Source organism: Myodes glareolus, chromosome 17 (genome assembly GCF_982192425.1).
Source record: "Myodes glareolus chromosome 17, mMyoGla1.1, whole genome shotgun sequence".
Taxonomy (NCBI): domain Eukaryota; kingdom Metazoa; phylum Chordata; class Mammalia; order Rodentia; family Cricetidae; genus Myodes; species Myodes glareolus.
In genome coordinates, this window is record NC_142042.1 from 61,378,836 (window position 1) to 61,395,837 (window position 17,002).

A 17,002-nucleotide genomic window follows, 5' to 3' on the forward strand; every position below is an offset into this window, starting at 1 on the left:
AAATTTTTAAAGAACTAATAGGAGAAAAATCCTCTAGGCCTGCCTGACTGCAGCTAACTTTGTTATTCCCTTGTCTGACTGATAACAGGCTCAACATTTACATAGAGTGGACGGCTTAGAAACAGAAGGGCTGATAAAATCTTGGACAGGATTGTTTACTGGCTCCTGACCAATGACACTTTTAGGAGGAGAGACTTGCAGTGATAACTGCCAAACTAAGAGGGGGGAAAAATAGTGTTTATTATTCGTAATTATCCAATATTAGATCTTTATAGTTTGCTCTTATAGATATATAGCCTGCAACCAGTAAATAGTAAAATATATCATTAATAATAAAAAAGAAATTATCATTATTGGACTCTCAAAGGCTATTCTTACAAAGGGTTAAGTAATTGAAAGTAATATAAAAAATCAGCTTTCAGTGGAAAGGCTTGATCCTATGATGAGCGTACAATACCAGGCACCACTAAATTGTTAAATGGTCCACTGCTCCTCCTGTTGTTTTCTTTCCAATCAGGTCTCACTGTATTGCTCAGATTGGTCCTAAACTCCTGGGTTCAAGCAATCCTCCTGCCTCAGCCTCAAGAATAGCTGAGTATATGGCCCACTGACTTTCCATCTCTTAAACCATTGAGGTCTGAGGGCTGGGGATGCCGCCCGGGGGCAGAGCCTATACATAGCGTTCAGGGTACCTGGGGAGGGGACACTCCCAGACTCTCCCTCAGAGAGATGCTAGTATTTTATGAGGGAAACAACATTATAGGTACAGATAGTAGACCATTCGTGAGCGTGCAACGCAGACCACCTTAGTGTGGGGAGAATAAGTTGAGTAATTTGTTTCTGTAAATTGTTAGGGTACAGTTCTGAGGGTTGTTGTTACCCACTGTGAGATGCATGGGTTACTTCTTAAGAAAAGCCCACAGGACTAAATGACATGGCAGCCTTGGTCGTAAGAGCTCTGCAGTACGGTATTATTTTGGGAAACTATGGAGATTAGAAAGCAGTCTACTTTTAGATATGCCATAATGAGTGCCCTCCTGTTAAACTTAGAATTGTGGAAGAGATGGTATGGACTGCCTCCCAGGGATCTGAAATAATGAGTGCCCCAGTAAACAGGAAGAGTCACATCCTGTGTCTTGTGAGTGCTGTATGTCAAGACAGAAGCCACTGTCTTTACAGACTGGAAAATAATTATTGTGAAATATCTATGGATACAGGTCACTCGATTTTCCTGATCTTTGCGATCTTAAATAAAATCTAAGCTACCACAGATTTATTCTGTAGTTGAAACTTAGAAACTCCACTTACTACATACAGCATGTGTAAATCACCACGGTTTAGGATCTAGAGGGAGCTACCTAATGTACATGAGTCAAGATTGATCTGCTTTTTAAAAAAAATTACAGGCTCCATTACCCTTCTCATGGCAAATTTAATAACTGTCTCTGTAAATTGAAATTAAATCTTAGTGCAAATAACACTGACAAACCATAGAAATGTCAGGCATGGTGGCACACACCTGTAACCCCAGCCCCTTAGGAAGCAGAGGCAGAGAACTTCAAGTTTGAGCCCAGCCTGGGATCCTGTCTCAGGAAAATAAGAATAAAAAACAAACCTTTTCTTCCTCCCCTAGGGCATTTCCGAGATTAACATAATCTTTGGTGACTGGAATCTTTTTGTTTGGGTTCTGCAGTGCTTTGGAGCATGGGCAGTGCTGAGAATTAGAACCAGCCCTGTACGTCCTCGAGAAATACTGTGTCGCTCTGTGTGTATCTCTGGTCTTTGGGTTTTTGTTGTTGGTTTGGCTTGGTTTTTAACACAGGGCCTTGAGTAAGTTTCTTCATTTTAAGTCAGAAGGTACCTGGAAATATATGTGTTACCACACCCCCCACCATTTTTATTCTGAAACAACCTGGGTCACTCTGTAGCTTGAGAAGGACCCTCCTACCTATGCCTCCCCAGTACAGGATATATGCCATCCTGCCTGGCGTTCTCCTTTAGGGCTTAAACAGAAGTATGTGTTAGCTCAATGTAAAATTCATGTTGCCATTCAAATGTGTCATTTAAGTGGCCTTTGTCTAGTTTTTATTTCTGTCTATCTGTCTCTCTCTCTCTCTCTTTCTTTTTTTAAAGTTTTCCGGACAGGAACCATTAGCTGCTGCTACCATGACAGCTCAGACACAAATAACTAAGAGGGAACCATATTAAAAATAATGAGTTATGTTGGGCGGTGGTGGCACATCCCGGCACTAGGAAAGCAGAGGCAGGTGGATCTCTATGAGTTCAAGATCAGTCTGGTCTGCAGAGCAAGTTCCAGGACAGCCAGGGCTATACAGAGAAACCCTGTCTTGGAAAATAATAATAATAATAATGGTTTATTACCACAGCAGAATTAGCAGGGACCCACTATGCTTATTTTTTTAAACAAAAACATTTTTTGTTTGATTGTGTATTCATTTTTGTCTTTTTGAGACGGGGTCTCACTCTCTTCCCTAAGCTAACCTCAAACTTGCAATTCTCCTGCCTCACTCAGCCTCTCAACTGTTGGCATTACAGATGTGCAGCACCATGGGCAGTTAAGTGTCTCTTCCTTAAGCAATTTCTCCTTTAAGAGTGCTGGGTTTATAGGTGTGTGCCACCACTGTGTAGCTTGTCTGCTATTATATTTATAGTGAATTTCTGGCTATAATGAAGCAGGGTTCTGATGAACAGGCCCTCTGTAGTCACACGACATGTTTCTTTAGAGTCTTCTCTGATTAGGTGTAATTGTGATGGCCTTTGGTTAGGTCTAAATACCAGCTCAAACAGAAGGAGGCTATTTCTAACATAGTGCGGTGGTCTGAATGAGAATGGCCTTCAAAGGCTCATGTTTCAAATTTTGGTCCCTAGCTGGTGGGACTATTTGGGAAGAGTTAGGAGGTGTGGCCTTGTTGGAGAAGGTGCGCTGCTAGAAGCAGGCTTTGAGGTTTCAGAAGACTCACTGTGAATTATAGAATATGATAGAACGTGACAGTTGGGGTGTTTGTTTTTATGTGTGTGTGTCTGTATTAGTATATGCCACTTGTGGAGGGGTGCCCATGACAACCAGAAGAGGGCAATCCATCCTCTGAGAATGGATTACAGACAGTCATGAGCCACACAATGTGGGTGCTGGGAAATGAACTCAGGTCCTCCGGGAGAGCAGCAAGTGCTTTTTACCACTGAGCCTCTCTCTCCAGCCTGGGTGGTCATGATTTTGATGGCTCTAATTGAGATATAGTACATATATCACACAGTTGGCTCAGTGCAGTGTGCATTGATTTTCAGCATATTTATAAATATGTGCAAGTGTCAGCATAGTCTAGTTTAGAACATTTCCATCATCCCCTAAAGAATCTCCCACTCTAGCCCTCAGCCATTTTCTGTCTACATAGATGTCTCCTCTCTAGATAGTTTGAGTGAAATTATGCTTTCTTTTGGGTGGCTTCTCTCACTAACATAATCTTCTGAGGCTCACCCGTGTTGTGATAGCATACTTCATTCCTCTTTGTGACTGACTATTTCACTGTATGCACGTGCCACATTATCTTGATATCTGAATAGTTTTCCTCTTTTGGCTCCTATGAATAATGCTACCTAGAACATTATTATTCTGTATGAGCTTTGTGCATTGTAGGCTAAAGTCATCACATTGGACTTAGAGTGTCATCTGAGGTACCAGAGCTAGTGTGGGGGCTGAAGATATTGATTTGTAGTTAAGAATGCTGTGCTCTTGCAGAAGACCCAGGTTCAGTTCCCAACACCCACACCAGGCCACAGACAGCTGTCTATAACTCCCTCGTCTGGCCTCCACAGGCACTTGCAGGAATTGGTACCCATAATCTCACTCAGGTGCACACATATACATAAATAAAAAGTCAACAAATCCTCTAGAGAACTTTTTGGAAGCTAATATGAACTAAAAGAGTTATCCCCCAAATGAACATTTGTTTATTATAAAAATGCAGAATCGTAGGTCCAGTCAGCTGTAGTCAGTATTTACTTACCTGCAATAAATTGAGTCTTCGTCGTCTTATATTTTTGGAGAGCATGATCCTTGCAGACAAATGAGAATCTTGGTTTGAACTTTAACCTTACCACATCACAAGCAGTCAACAGTAAAGAGTTCTAGTCCTCACTGGAAGCAACTGGGTCATCTGTGTGAGCCGAGAGGCTAAGACCCGATCCAAATGAACACAGTTCTTCTAATGGAATAGAATCGCTGTTTCCATGAGATTTAGGATAGAAGTGAAGGGGAAGAAGATGAATGTATTAGCCAATTGACCTGAGAAGCACCTCCTGAACTTCAGTCTCTAGAACTGTCCATTCATTCCTTCTTAAGACTTCTGACAAGAATGCATCCTACTAGCTGACACCAAACCAGCCACCCTCTTCCTGCCAGGTTCCCTCCAAGTCAGGACTAACCATGACACATAGTGGGGTCTCTGTTTCACTTAAATTTACATTGGATTCAGTTAAGCCCTCAGTGGCTATAAATCTGCAAAGCAGTTAAAGATTTCGTTTTCCAGTTACCTTCCTCTAACTAGCAAAGGCACATGGTATAGCAGCAGGTAAGTAGGCAGTCCCTTCCACCAAGTGATTCATCCATACTCACTGCAGACAGGAAGTAAATGCGTAGAAAAGTGAAAAACGTTCCAAGTGCCACTGTGGCTCTCTCTTCCTTTGACTTGTAGAACACTTACTGGGACCTGGCCAGAGTCACATGTGCTCACAAGAGTCCTTTTTCTCTTTCCAGCATATGGGGTCCCTAAACTGAACTCTGGTAATCCCTTTACCCACCGAGCCATCTCACAAGCCCACGTGCCCACATGAAGGTTTTTGGGTTCCATTTTTGTGTTTGACATATTTAGGATAGTATCGTGTAGACCATTCCATACCAGGTTTACTTTGGGCAATGAGGGAGATTTTTGCAGCAGTAAATGGCTGCAGAGTCCAGGCTGGCCTTGAACTCATAGCTGTCTTCTGCTTCAGCTTCCCAGAGTGCTGGACTGCAGGTGTGAGCCACCACATCCAGACCATATTTGTTTTTACTTTCGTTATATTGAAAACATTTTCAGTTGTTCACAACATTCTTTACAATAATTTTAAAATGTAAAGATATGACTTTAATCATTGTAATCAACTATTTAGATTGTTTACATTTTAAAATATATAATGCTACAATAAATATCATGTATATTATTAATAAATCCATGCCCCTGAGCTTGATTATTTTTAAATTTATGCCAATTCATTTGTACAGCTTGAATAGAAATGTAAATTTGCTTGACATTTATGGAAAGCAACTTAGTTAACATTTTGTACTAAAAAGTATGGCATGAGCTCAATGGCTCCTGTTGAGTTCTGTCCAGTTTGTAAGAAGCCCCTGCTCAGGGCATAGGACTGTCCTTCTTGACTGGTGAGTGATGTGGGATTCTCCTCTGTATGCTGTGACTATCACTGGTTCATAAAGGAACTGCTTTGGGCCTATTACAGAGCTATGGGGGAACAGAGCTAGGTGGGGAAAACTAAGCTAAATGCTGGGAGAAAGAAGGGCATGCTACAGGAGCTCCTTCCGCTCCTTCAGCCAATAGCCGCTGAGATACCAGCCCACTGGCAGCTGCTCGACAGAGCCTCTAGCAAACTGCCTTTCTCAACTTCGGCAGGGGCATCGTCAGTTCCTTTTCTGCTTCAGCTGTTAATTCTCTGGGACTATTCAAATCTTTGTCACCATCTAAGATTTTGTTTAAATGAACTATTAGATCAGGTGTTATCCCAACAGCTGGTCCTAGACTGGAAATGTCTCCTAACAATCTTTGAAAGTCATTAAGAGTCCATAACCGGTCTCTCCTAATTTGTGCCTTTTGTATCCTAATTTTCTGTAAACCTAGTCTGTAACCTAGGTAATTAACAGAATCTCCTCTTTGAATCTTTTCAGGAGCAATCTATAATCCCCATTTAGGCAAAACTGTCTTTATTTCCTCATTCTTTCCAAAGTATCTATGTTTGAATCGGATAGCAAAATGTCATCCATGTAATGGTAAATTATAGACTTAGGGAATTGCTTACGTATTATTTCCAATGGCTGACTTACAAAGTATTGACACAGGCTAGGGCTATTGATCATTCCCTGTGGAAGAGCGGTCCACTGGTATCGCCTAGTAGGCTAAGAGTTATTATAAGTAGGCACTGTGAAGGCAAATTTTTCTCTATCCTTTTCTCTATCTTGTAAAGGTATAGTGAAGAAGCAGTCCTTCAAGTCAATAACTATAAGAGGCCATCCTTTGGGTAACAGAGAAGGCAGGGGAATTCCAGACTGTAGAGGGCCCATAGGTTGAATTACCTTGTTGACAGCTCTTAGATCTCTGTCACCATTCTCCATTTTGCCAGATTTCTTTTTTAAAACAAACACAAGAGAATTCCAAGGGCTGGTTGACTCCTCAATATGTCGAGCATCTAATTGCTCCTGTACCAATTGTTCTAAAGCCTGCAATTTATCTTCAGCTAGAGGCCATTACTTAACCCATATTGGCTTCTCAGTTAGCCATTTTAAAGGTAGGGCTGTTGGTACCTCTAAAGGTTTGTTAGTTGCTTTATGTTCTTGTACAGCCTGAATGGCTGGTGACCTTCGTGCATAGTACCTTGTTACATCCTTCCCAGAATTATGAGTTCCTGGGACTGCAGGAATGTTAATCTGGGTATTCCATTGCTGTAGCAGGTCACGACCCCATAAATTTATTGCAATATCAGCTTATTGTATAATTTTGTAGTAGGTTTAGAACTCTCTTACTTTAACAAAAGGGGGAGGTGCTGCAGGATCTCCTTCCGCTCCTTCAGCCAATAGCCACTGAGATACCAGCCCACTGGGATGTGGTCTCTTTCTCTTTAAAAGGGCAGAGTCAGAGAAAGCCATGGAACTGCCACTGGAGACAGATGCCGGAATTTTAGCCGGTAAGCCACAGCTTCGTGGCGATACACAGGTTAACAGAAATGGGTTAACTTAATATGTAAGAGGTAGCCAATAAGAAGCTAGAGCTAATGGGCCAAGCAGTGATTTAATTAATACAGTTTCTGTGTGATTACTTCTGGTCTGGGCGGCCGGGACGAACAGGCCACCTTCCTTCAACAGATGAAGTAGTTATCAGACGACACTCGTTAGTCAGGCTCAGCAAACGATCCCTGAAATCTGGGTTTTATTATCTAGGAATTCTATCTCAATTTTAAAATGAAAAGGTAGAGCTGGGGATCCAGCCTAGTGTAGAGTACCTGCCTGGCATGCAAGGCCAGGGTTCAGTCTCCAGCAATGCATGTGACAAAATTAAAGTATGAAAAAGCAAAGCTCTGGAGCACTGGCTGAGATCTAGTCTCGAGATTGTTTTCTCACTGTGTGGTCCAGTATGAGTGTTGGCTCCCTTAACCACTGATGCCGACTGGTTCTGGGGCGCACACTCTATAGCAAGGTCTCAGGAGGACATTACAGGGCCGGAAGGACTGCCAGTGCTTACGAATGAATACTGCTTTTACAGAGGTCCCAGATGCAGTGCCCTGCACCCACATCAGATGGCTTATGATGACCTGTAACTACAGCTCAGAGACTCCAGCGTCCTCCTCTGGCCTCTGTGGCCACCTTCTCTCACAGGCACATACCTACAGACACACACACATAACTTTAAAAATAATAAAAATAAATGTTTTTTTAAAAAGACACTGTAACACTAAGGACTAAATTACAGTGTGCGCCTACTATGTGCTACAATTGCTTTAATACCTTATACCTATGTTGTCTACTACCGTGGTCTCCAGTTACGTGTAACTAACTATTGAGCTCTTGACTGTGGCTAGTCAGATTTGAGGTGTATTGCAAGTATAAAAGACATTTTGGATTTCAAGGAAAAATGCAAAATAAAATAAAATATCTTATTAATAATTTTAAATTGATTATGTGCTGTAATGATAATTTGGGGTATATGACTTAACTATTCACTATACTGAAATTTCCCTCCATCTTAATTATTTTTAATGACTACCAGAACATTTTAAATTACCTATGCATCTCACATTTGTGACTTTTAAACACTTGCAATTTTGGTTTTGTTCCCTGTTTGTTTTTTAAGACAGGATCTCTCCACATAGCCCTGGATGTTTTGGAACTCGCTCTGTAGACCAGGTTGGCCTCAAACTCAGAGATCTGCCCGCCTCTGCCTCCCAAAAGCTGGGATTAAAGGTGTGCGCCACCATGTTCGGGCCCCATCCAACTCTGTTTAATTTTCATAACAGCCCAATGAGATCTCACTTCTCGGGTGAGGAGACTGAGATGGTAAGAGATCATAAAGCTAGTTTGTTTCTCCCCGGTCACCTGGTCACTCAACTGAAATGAGATTTTGGGAAGATTTACCTGCTGTGCTTTCTCAGATCCTTCGCTTTTAAACGTCACTTAGAAGCAAAGCATGAAGCCTTCTGCCAGTGAGAAAATAATATAAAAGCGAGGAACCAGAATCATTTCATTTTAGGGTGTTTGTCATCACAAATAAAATTTAAATAAAAATAATTAATTTGATTGACTAGTGGCAACTGATGAGAGTTTGGAAGAAGCGTGTAGACCCAGCCCCGGAGGGCTGGCACTTGCTGTCAGCTAGTGCGTTAGAGATCCTTCCTTAGCACGGAACACTAGAAACTCGGCCCTTCTCCTGTGACCACAGTTGGTTCAGTCCCTGAATTATTTACAGAAAAATTAGGATACTATGACAGAATTTGCATTTCAAAGAGAAAGGAATCCAGACAACACTGTTCTTCAATTCAATCATCTCGGGATTCCACTGAAAGCATCAGAACAACATCACCTTTATAGGGATTTCCTTTGTGGGTTTGTTCTCCTGCTTCTGACTAGCTTTTCCTTAGTACTGCTTATGTATGACTATCTCTTCAAGGTGCTGGAGAGAAAGCCATGCTTTGTACCCATGAGTGCTTATGGGAGCCTAATTGAAAAGTAGAAACGTTGAATTTAACCAGAACACAAACCTAAGTATGTCTCCTGATTCTGATTTATGTATACACTAACTAAAGACAACTTTTCATCATAAAAACAATGTACAATTTTTATATAAAAGTAATAGAGATAGGGGCTAAAGAGATGCTCAGCAGTTAAGAGCACTTGATCTTACAGAGGACCCAGTTTCCGTTCCCAGCACCTACCTGACAGTTAACATCCATAAGTCCAATTCCAGAGGACCCTCTTCTGGCTTCTGCAGGCACTGCACATACACATAGATAAATAAATCTTTAAAATATTAATAATATTAATAATAAGCATGATTAAACCAAAATGAGGCACTGAAATACCAAACTGCCACTGTAAGAATTGCTGCCACTGACCTGGAGCACAGTCTGTAGTCTTCGCCAGTGAACATGTAGAAACCTTTCCCTGGCCTTTCATTTTCTGATTCTGGCTCTCCTATGTAGCCCACACTGGCCTTGAACTCTCAGTCCTCCTGCCTCTGTCTCTTGAATGCTGAGATTAAAGGTGTGTGGTACCACAAAGGCTATTTTTAAATAAAAAGACAATGTGTTTTCAATACAAATACCTTTGTCAGTTTTATTGATGGAATCATATTGCTGTTTGATTAACCAATCATCAGTTTTTTCTACATTAATAAATATTTTTAAATTTATTTTTATTTTATGTGCATCGGTATTTTGTAGGTGAGAATGCTTGATCCCCTGAAACTGGAGTTACAGACAGTTGTGAGTTGCCATGTGGTTGCTGGGAATTGAACCCAGGTTCTCTGGAAGAGCAGCCAGTGCTCTTAACCTGTGAGCCATCTCTGCAGCTAGCTCCCAATAATAAATATTTTTATGCACCAATTCAGGAGCTATCTTGAGATATATTAACAATTTTTTTTGAGACAAGTTCTCATGTAGCTCAGCCTGACATCCAAATTGCTATATATCCAAGGATGGCCTTGACCTCTGGTCCTCCTGGGTACTCAGATTACATGTGTGCACTACCATACCTGTTGGATGCAGTACTGGGGATTGAACCCAGGGCCCCATGCATACTAATAAGGTGCCTGACTGACTCAGCCCCTGCTGATAGTCTTTGTCATTTCTCACTCCCAGAAACTGTTACAAATGTTTCCTATGCATCCCTATGCACTGTCCCTGTGGTTAGCAGCTGAGCATCAGCCATCTAATCGTCCTAATCCAAGCAGTAAGGTCACTGTGATCCCAGCTTCCAGATGAAAACCAGCAAGATGTTAGCTGATTTGTTTGGCTCACATCTGGAAGCACAGAGCTGGGATGTGTCCGAGCTCTCCCCTTTGTGCTAGCTGCAGTGTGAAGAAATTGCTGCATGTAAGGGTAGAAACATTTCAAAATGCTAGCTTGCCCGCCAGAGAAGGGTTTTGTTGTTGTTAATTGGCTTTTCAAGATATTGTCTTTATGTAGCACGGGCTGGCCTTAAACTCTCTGTGTACATAAGACTGGCCTTGAACTCTTGATCTTCCTGCCTCCACGTCTTGAGCACTAAGGTTTTAATTCTGTTCCTATAGTTATGGCTGCTCTGACAAACTGATGTGGTCTTGGGTGTTCGCAGTGGTAAGAAAGCATATCTGTGGGTCTTTCTTCTTATTGCTGACTTCCTCCTGGACCTGCATGACTGCTGGCACAAGCAGTTCTTTCCCTGGAGTCCGTTTCCCTTGCAGGTGCCGAGGGCCTTTCTCCTTCCTTCCTCTGCATGTGGAGCTCCAGTGAATCATCCACACAGTGCTGGATTCCTGCAGAGTCCCGGTGCTTGCATTTGTCCCCTGTTTCTTCTCAGTGAGAGAATAGGGCCATAGGGCCAAGAGCCTTCTCCTTCTCCTTCCTTCTTTTTTTCTTTTCTTTTCTTTTTTTTTTTTTTTTTTTTTGTTTGTTGTTGTTTTGGTTTTTTGTTTTTTCGAGACAGGGTTTCTCAGTAGCTTTGGAGTCTGGGGGAACTACCTCTCGTAGACCAGGCTGACCTTGTTCTTTTTTATTTTTTTTTTTCCTTAGTAGGATTTCAGTAAAACTAGGAATTAGGAAGGAGTAGTTTTGTTTTTAACAGACAGTTGCAGTTGCGGCATTTGTGGAGAGGTAAAAGAAGCCTCAGTAGGGTTGGTAGTTATTAAGGCAATGTTTTCTAGTTAATTCTGTGTTTTCCACGGTCCGTTCTACAGAAGTGTGTTTGGGGAGCTACCGAGAGATCCATTTTAAAGAATGTCCGTGAGACAGAGCTGCACCGGCCTGCACACACTCCTGGAGGTCACAGTTCTCATTAGCATGTGAAAGATCTGAGAAATTGTACCATAAAAAACTTCTAAAATTTTGTGCTTATCACTTGATATTTTTAAAAGATATATAGCATTTATGTTAGAAAGCCCACCACAGTGAACACATGAACCGCTGGCCCAGCTCCAGGACTAGAACATTGCCCGGCACCATGTGCTCCTCTCCAGTTACAGCCCTTGTGTTCCCTCGCTCTGATGCAGGGCTGTGCGTCTTTATCCATCAGGAACGGATGGATTCCTGATAACAATCTTTAGTTTTGCTTGGTTTTAATCACAACAAAAGTAGTATTACACTTTTTTTTTTGTAGGTGTCGCCTCCAAGATTTGTCTGTATCATTGCTGTGACTTTGTTCATGCATTTTTCAGTGCTGTGTGGCATTTCCTTTTGTGGACAAGCCAGTTTTCTTCTGGATCACCTGTCTATTGAAACCTGAGAGGCTCTTCGTTGTTTTTACTTATTTTGCTATTGCTGCTTTCAAGGAGTAAAAGAAACAAGAGTTAAGAGTGTTGGCGTACTCTGATCACATTGTCTGAGGGCACAGGAGAAGAGACTTGGAGTGCTGTGAGCTAGCAGAGGAGGAGAGAGAACAGGAAAGTGAGCAGGATGTGCCTTCGATGACCTCAGGCTTCAGCGAGGGAATTAAACAAGCCTATATTTCTCAAATTAGAATATGATTAGTCCTGGGGACATGCAAGGACACAAATAAATGTGACATGTCTTTTGTAGTATCAATTTTCATGTAATTTGGGAGATAGACAAAGGAGAATTAAATTAATAAAATAAAATGAACTTGTGGCAGGAAAGTCCAAAAGTTTTCAGGAAAAAAGAAACCCCAAGTGCTGGGTTCTCTGTGTGTACCACACTTGGATTAACGCTGTTTCTTCTTACATGGTCCATAAAGACATAAAAACATTTCCCATTTATTACTCTACTCAGTGTATATATGGAAGGGTTATGCATAGCATGGCACATGTGGACATTAGAAGACAACTTGTGGGCATTAGTTCTCCTTTCCACCATGTGCACCCAAAAGTCAGACTCAGGGCATCTGGCTTGGCATCAAGCACCTTTACCCACAAAGCCATCTCCCCAGCCATTCCAGTGCATAGATACATTCTGCAGTGTTAGTCCCATGGGTCAGCCTTTCAGTTCTCCCTCCTCTCTCTCGTTATGTCTGCCTCTGAACCATAGTGAATATGAGACAGATGCTGACTTAGATTTGTACATACTTGTACATATGTGTGCAGTATTGTTGAAGCATTGTTTAGGAACAGTTATTCATAGGAGTTACCTAGTGATTAGCAGAACATTAACACTCAGAGTATTGGCTACTGCTCTGTTGCCAGAGACTAAAAAGATGATACAAACATTTTAAGGATTTATTTTTGTCTCATGAGTGTTTGCTTGTATGTGTGTAAAAGCCAGACGAGGGTGTCAGACCCCTGGAATTGGAGTAGCAGATATGAGCCACTGTGTGTGTGCCGGGAACCGAACCCCAGGTCTTCTGGAAGAGCAGCCCTGCTCTTCACCACTGAGCCTGCCTTTCTGCGCATGACTGAGTCTCTGAGGCTTGCTTTCCAGGAGTCAGACTCCTCTCTTCCCATCCGTAGAGCTGGGGAAGCAGCCTGAGAACAGCACAGACTTAGAGCAGCGCCGATGCCAGTCCAGCTGTTTATGCCGCACGCTGCCCAGGGGTGCTTGTGTATCTGGCTCTGAGAGCCTCACAGTAGGACTCGCGAGCTGTGGCCCTGCACACACACAGCTCCATGCAGCTCACAGTCATGCCCGGGAAACGTTTATTAAATTGAATTTAACTGAATTGGATTGGATTCTAGCTCCACAAGAAGGTTTTTTAGTTTGTTTTTAGGTAAGATTGATTTTTTTAAAAAAAAATCTAGACAAGAAAAGGCATTCTTTTTGTTTCATTGTTTTTAAACAGTCTAAATTTAGGATACAGCCACCAATATGTTCATTGCCCATAATTTTTAAGCATTCTGAGCAATGACTCATCAAAGTCCCTAAATAGCTATCTGAAAAGTCACAATAGCCCTGGGAAACAAAATTAGGTTTGGCAAATACCGTGTCTTCTCTTTGCAGTCAGGAATGTGCGGGCCACCAATCTGCATGGGAGGAACCCGCTGCATAATTTTAGCAAGTTCTTCCCCTTCCTACTAGAGTCAAGAACGAGCAAAGATCACCTGGCAAGGTCCTAGCGGGCACCCAGCACAATTTCTGTCTTACTGGAGACCGTTACCTTTCCAAATGGCAATGACCTCCTCTCCTGACCCTAGCTCGGTGTCCTCTGGTATTTCCAGTCCAATGGCTGAAAGGTGAGGCCAGACAGAGGCACCTATGCTTCAGCAGAAAGTAAATGAGCTTTTTTGTCTCTAATGGAGTCGAGAATGTAAATCTTCCAAGCCCCAAAATCGTCCAGGTCTGAGCTACGAGCAGTTCTGAGGTGCCCTCCAATCATCTCTGCTGTGGAGCTGTGTCCTGAGTCCTGAGCTTACAGACGCCATTAAATAACGCTAATGTTAGAGAAGCATCTCTCACCAATGGGCGAATACCTTAATTAATTCGTTTATTCAGCTTATGTTGTGGGTGGCTTCACTAAGCCCGCAGGAGCTAAGTAAACTCCAGCCTAAGCAGACCCTATCTGTGTAAGGTGAAAGGTGGGGACCAGATCTCAGGTTGTCCACCGGCCTCTACGTGCATGTCATGACACACTTCACACACACATAGAGATGGTTTGTAGGAAGATTTTAAAGAGGAAAGAGTATCCAATTGATAAACTCTGTATTTTAGGAAAATATAGATAATAGATGCTAATATAACATGGTCCTAAGGCAGTGGTTCTCAGCCTGTGGGCCTCAACCCCACAGAGGTCACATATCCGATATTTCCATTACAGCTCCTAACAGTGGCAAAATTGCAGTTATGAAGTAGAAACATAATAATTTTAGGTTGGGGGTCAGCACTACATGAGGAACTGTATTAAAGGGTCAATACATTGGGCAGGTTGAGAACCACTGTCCTTTAAAAGATCTCGGATCCTGTAATTTCTTTTTAAAGTCGCAGTGGGTGGGGCAGCAGCTGACAAACAAAAAGAGGACCTGAGCTGAGCCCTACCAGCTGTCCTCTGACTTCTACACAGACACTGTGGCACGCGTGAGGCACGTGTGACTACACTCACCACCCAGGAGGCCGAGAGAAAAGGGTTACGTGAAGTCAGCCTAGGTTACATACTGAGTTCCAGGTCAGCTAGAGCCATGTCAAAAAATCCTGTCCAAAAAAAAAACAAGGAAAATTTTAGCTGGGCAAGGTAGTGGTGGTGCACGCCTTTAATCCCAGCCCTCAGGCAGAGGCAGGTGGTCTCCTTGAGCTCAAGGCCAGCCTAGTCTACAGCCAGGGCTGTTACACAGAGAAACCAGAAACAAAAGGAAAAAGAAGACACCATCTTGTGCATGGGTGTTGTCAGTCCTGGCCTGGATGCTTTATCCTGCGTCCTATCCAGCACAGAGCATCAAACCATGTTTTCTTATCCACTTCGGGGCCGGGAAAATGATGATCTATTTTGATGAGGCCTTTGTTTTTCTGCTAAATAACCTGGAATCTCCTTGTCAGTTTCCTAGAGGAAGTCCTGGCTTCTGGGCTGCACAGCCGAAGCAGGGAGAGCACACAGGCCACCTCGAGGTCAGCAAGCAGAAGATGAGATGGTGACAGAGAGCACAGACTGGCAAGAACCTGGCCTCAGCCCTTCCCTGCCTCCCAGGGGCCTCAGGAGGGCTCTTGTGAACTGCTGACAGACACCGGGACTGGCAACGATGAGCCCTTCCCAACCCCCTTGTGATTCTGTATCGAATAAATATGTCCTTTGTGTATTTGACAGCGGTTGCTTTAGAGTTTGATGGGCTTCGTGGAGACTGTTCTTGAGAAATGACTTGTCAGAGATACAAGGGATTCAGAAAGCCGTGTGCTATACACGATACCGTCCCTTACGTCCTGAGCAAGTGAAGTTCCCTGTGACGTGAGTCAGCCATGTGAAGGACCACGGGATTAGAACTATGGGTAATTGGCAAAGGCTTTCCCTCAGATCACATTCAGAGAGGCAGGCAAGTCCTTCCTCCGCCCAAGTAGGAGTGTTCTGGAAAACTAGCAAGGACAGCTTCCTCCTCCAAGACCACTGCAGCCTGAGACTGCCCCCCCCAAGACACCACCAGCTGAGACTAGCTAGCCTGGGGCGGGGTACCTAAGTGCCCCGAGGTTCCAGGTTGCTGTGGCGGAGTGCACACAACCCAACCAGCATTTCTGTACTTGTGTTTGTGTCCGTCCTTCCTTCACACCCTCACTGCCCCAGGAAGGGTTCCGGGACACAGCCCTCGTCCTGTTCACCTCAGTCTGGAACACTCGTTTCTCTGGATAGCCATTTGCTGTGGCATTGAGAACCCGTGTAGGGCTGCAGTAAGAATTCAGTCTGCAGAGATAGGAGCGATTTTGTTTGATTTCTTTGAGGCTCATTCATGGGAATTCACAAGGTGACACTTGAGATGGTATTATAGCATACAACGAAGGCACAGCCTGTATGTACCCGGGCATGTCATGCCAGAGCAGATGAAAACTCTGGTCTCAGTTTTTCCTCTCCTGAAAGTAGTAAAAAGCGATGGTATCAATAATGGCAGGAAATTGAGGTCCTCACATAATCGGAGCAAAAACGCCACTGCAAAGTCCCCGGTTGTCTGTAGAATGTTTTTCAAGTTGTAAGATTGTATACGTGTTTTCATGTGTTCCTGTGCATGGTGGGGGCGTGGGTACCCCTTTAGACCAGAATAGGTCAACCAATCTGGAGCTGGAGTTACAGCCAGGTCCTCTGCAAGAGCAACAAGCACTTTTAGCTGCTGACCCATCCCTCCAGCCCCTTAACATATATGTTGACATCATTCAAATTTATGTGATATTTATATGAACAATATTGGGAGTATTGGTCTTTTGTGGCAGGCTCAGTTTCTTCATACATAAAATGAAAATAATTAGTGCCTTCCTCATGTGATGATAAAGATTAAATATAGAGATATAATATAGTTCGGTATTTACAGAGCTAAATCTATTATTACTCCTCCTTTTTCCGTATTAACAACATTTTAATGACGGACATATGCTTTAATAACTCTCTCTCCTGTAGATAAAATGCCCTGGTCAAAGCATCAATCCTATTTTAAAAGTAGGATTTTAAGTCAAGGATATTTGTTTTTGAAATGACAACTCAGATATTTCTGCCCAGTAGTCCAGCAAGCAGCTACTCACAAAATGTTAGGTCTGATAGTTTCTGTCTTTGCCCCCGAGGAAAGCTGCTTCTAAACCACTCCACTGCAGGGGGACAGCTATGGTGGCACTGTCTTCCAGGCGGACGTGCTCAGGAGTCCTCCTAGGACCTTATCTCCCTAAAGAAATTGGCTCAAGTTATTTTTGTGCTTGATGTGTGTGTGTGTGTGTGTGTGTGTGTGTGTGTGTGTGTGTGTGGTGTGTATGTGAAGTCACTGAGTGCTATAACAATGTGTAAAGGAACCCAGAAGTGCTTATTCTAATTTCTCACTTAAGCACTATTCTCTGGAAACAGTCTCACTTAGATCCAAATTCAGGTGCCATGTGGTTCACCTGGTGAGAGAAGTCCGCTTCAGAGCAA

At 42.9% G+C, this 17,002-nt stretch overlaps 1 protein-coding gene across 1 annotated transcript in view; it reads left to right on the forward strand.

Annotated features, from left to right (window-relative positions):
- The window catches only part of Vps45 (vacuolar protein sorting 45 homolog), a 65,312-nt gene extending 50,104 nt beyond the window's left edge, over positions 1-15,208 (forward strand). Inside the window, exon 15 of the mRNA XM_048427876.3 lies at positions 14,947-15,208. Within this exon, the coding sequence (XP_048283833.2) occupies positions 14,947-15,034 (88 nt within the window). The 3' untranslated portion in view covers positions 15,035-15,208. The remainder of the gene's footprint in view (positions 1-14,946) is intronic.
- Positions 15,209-17,002: the final 1,794 nt, after the last annotated feature.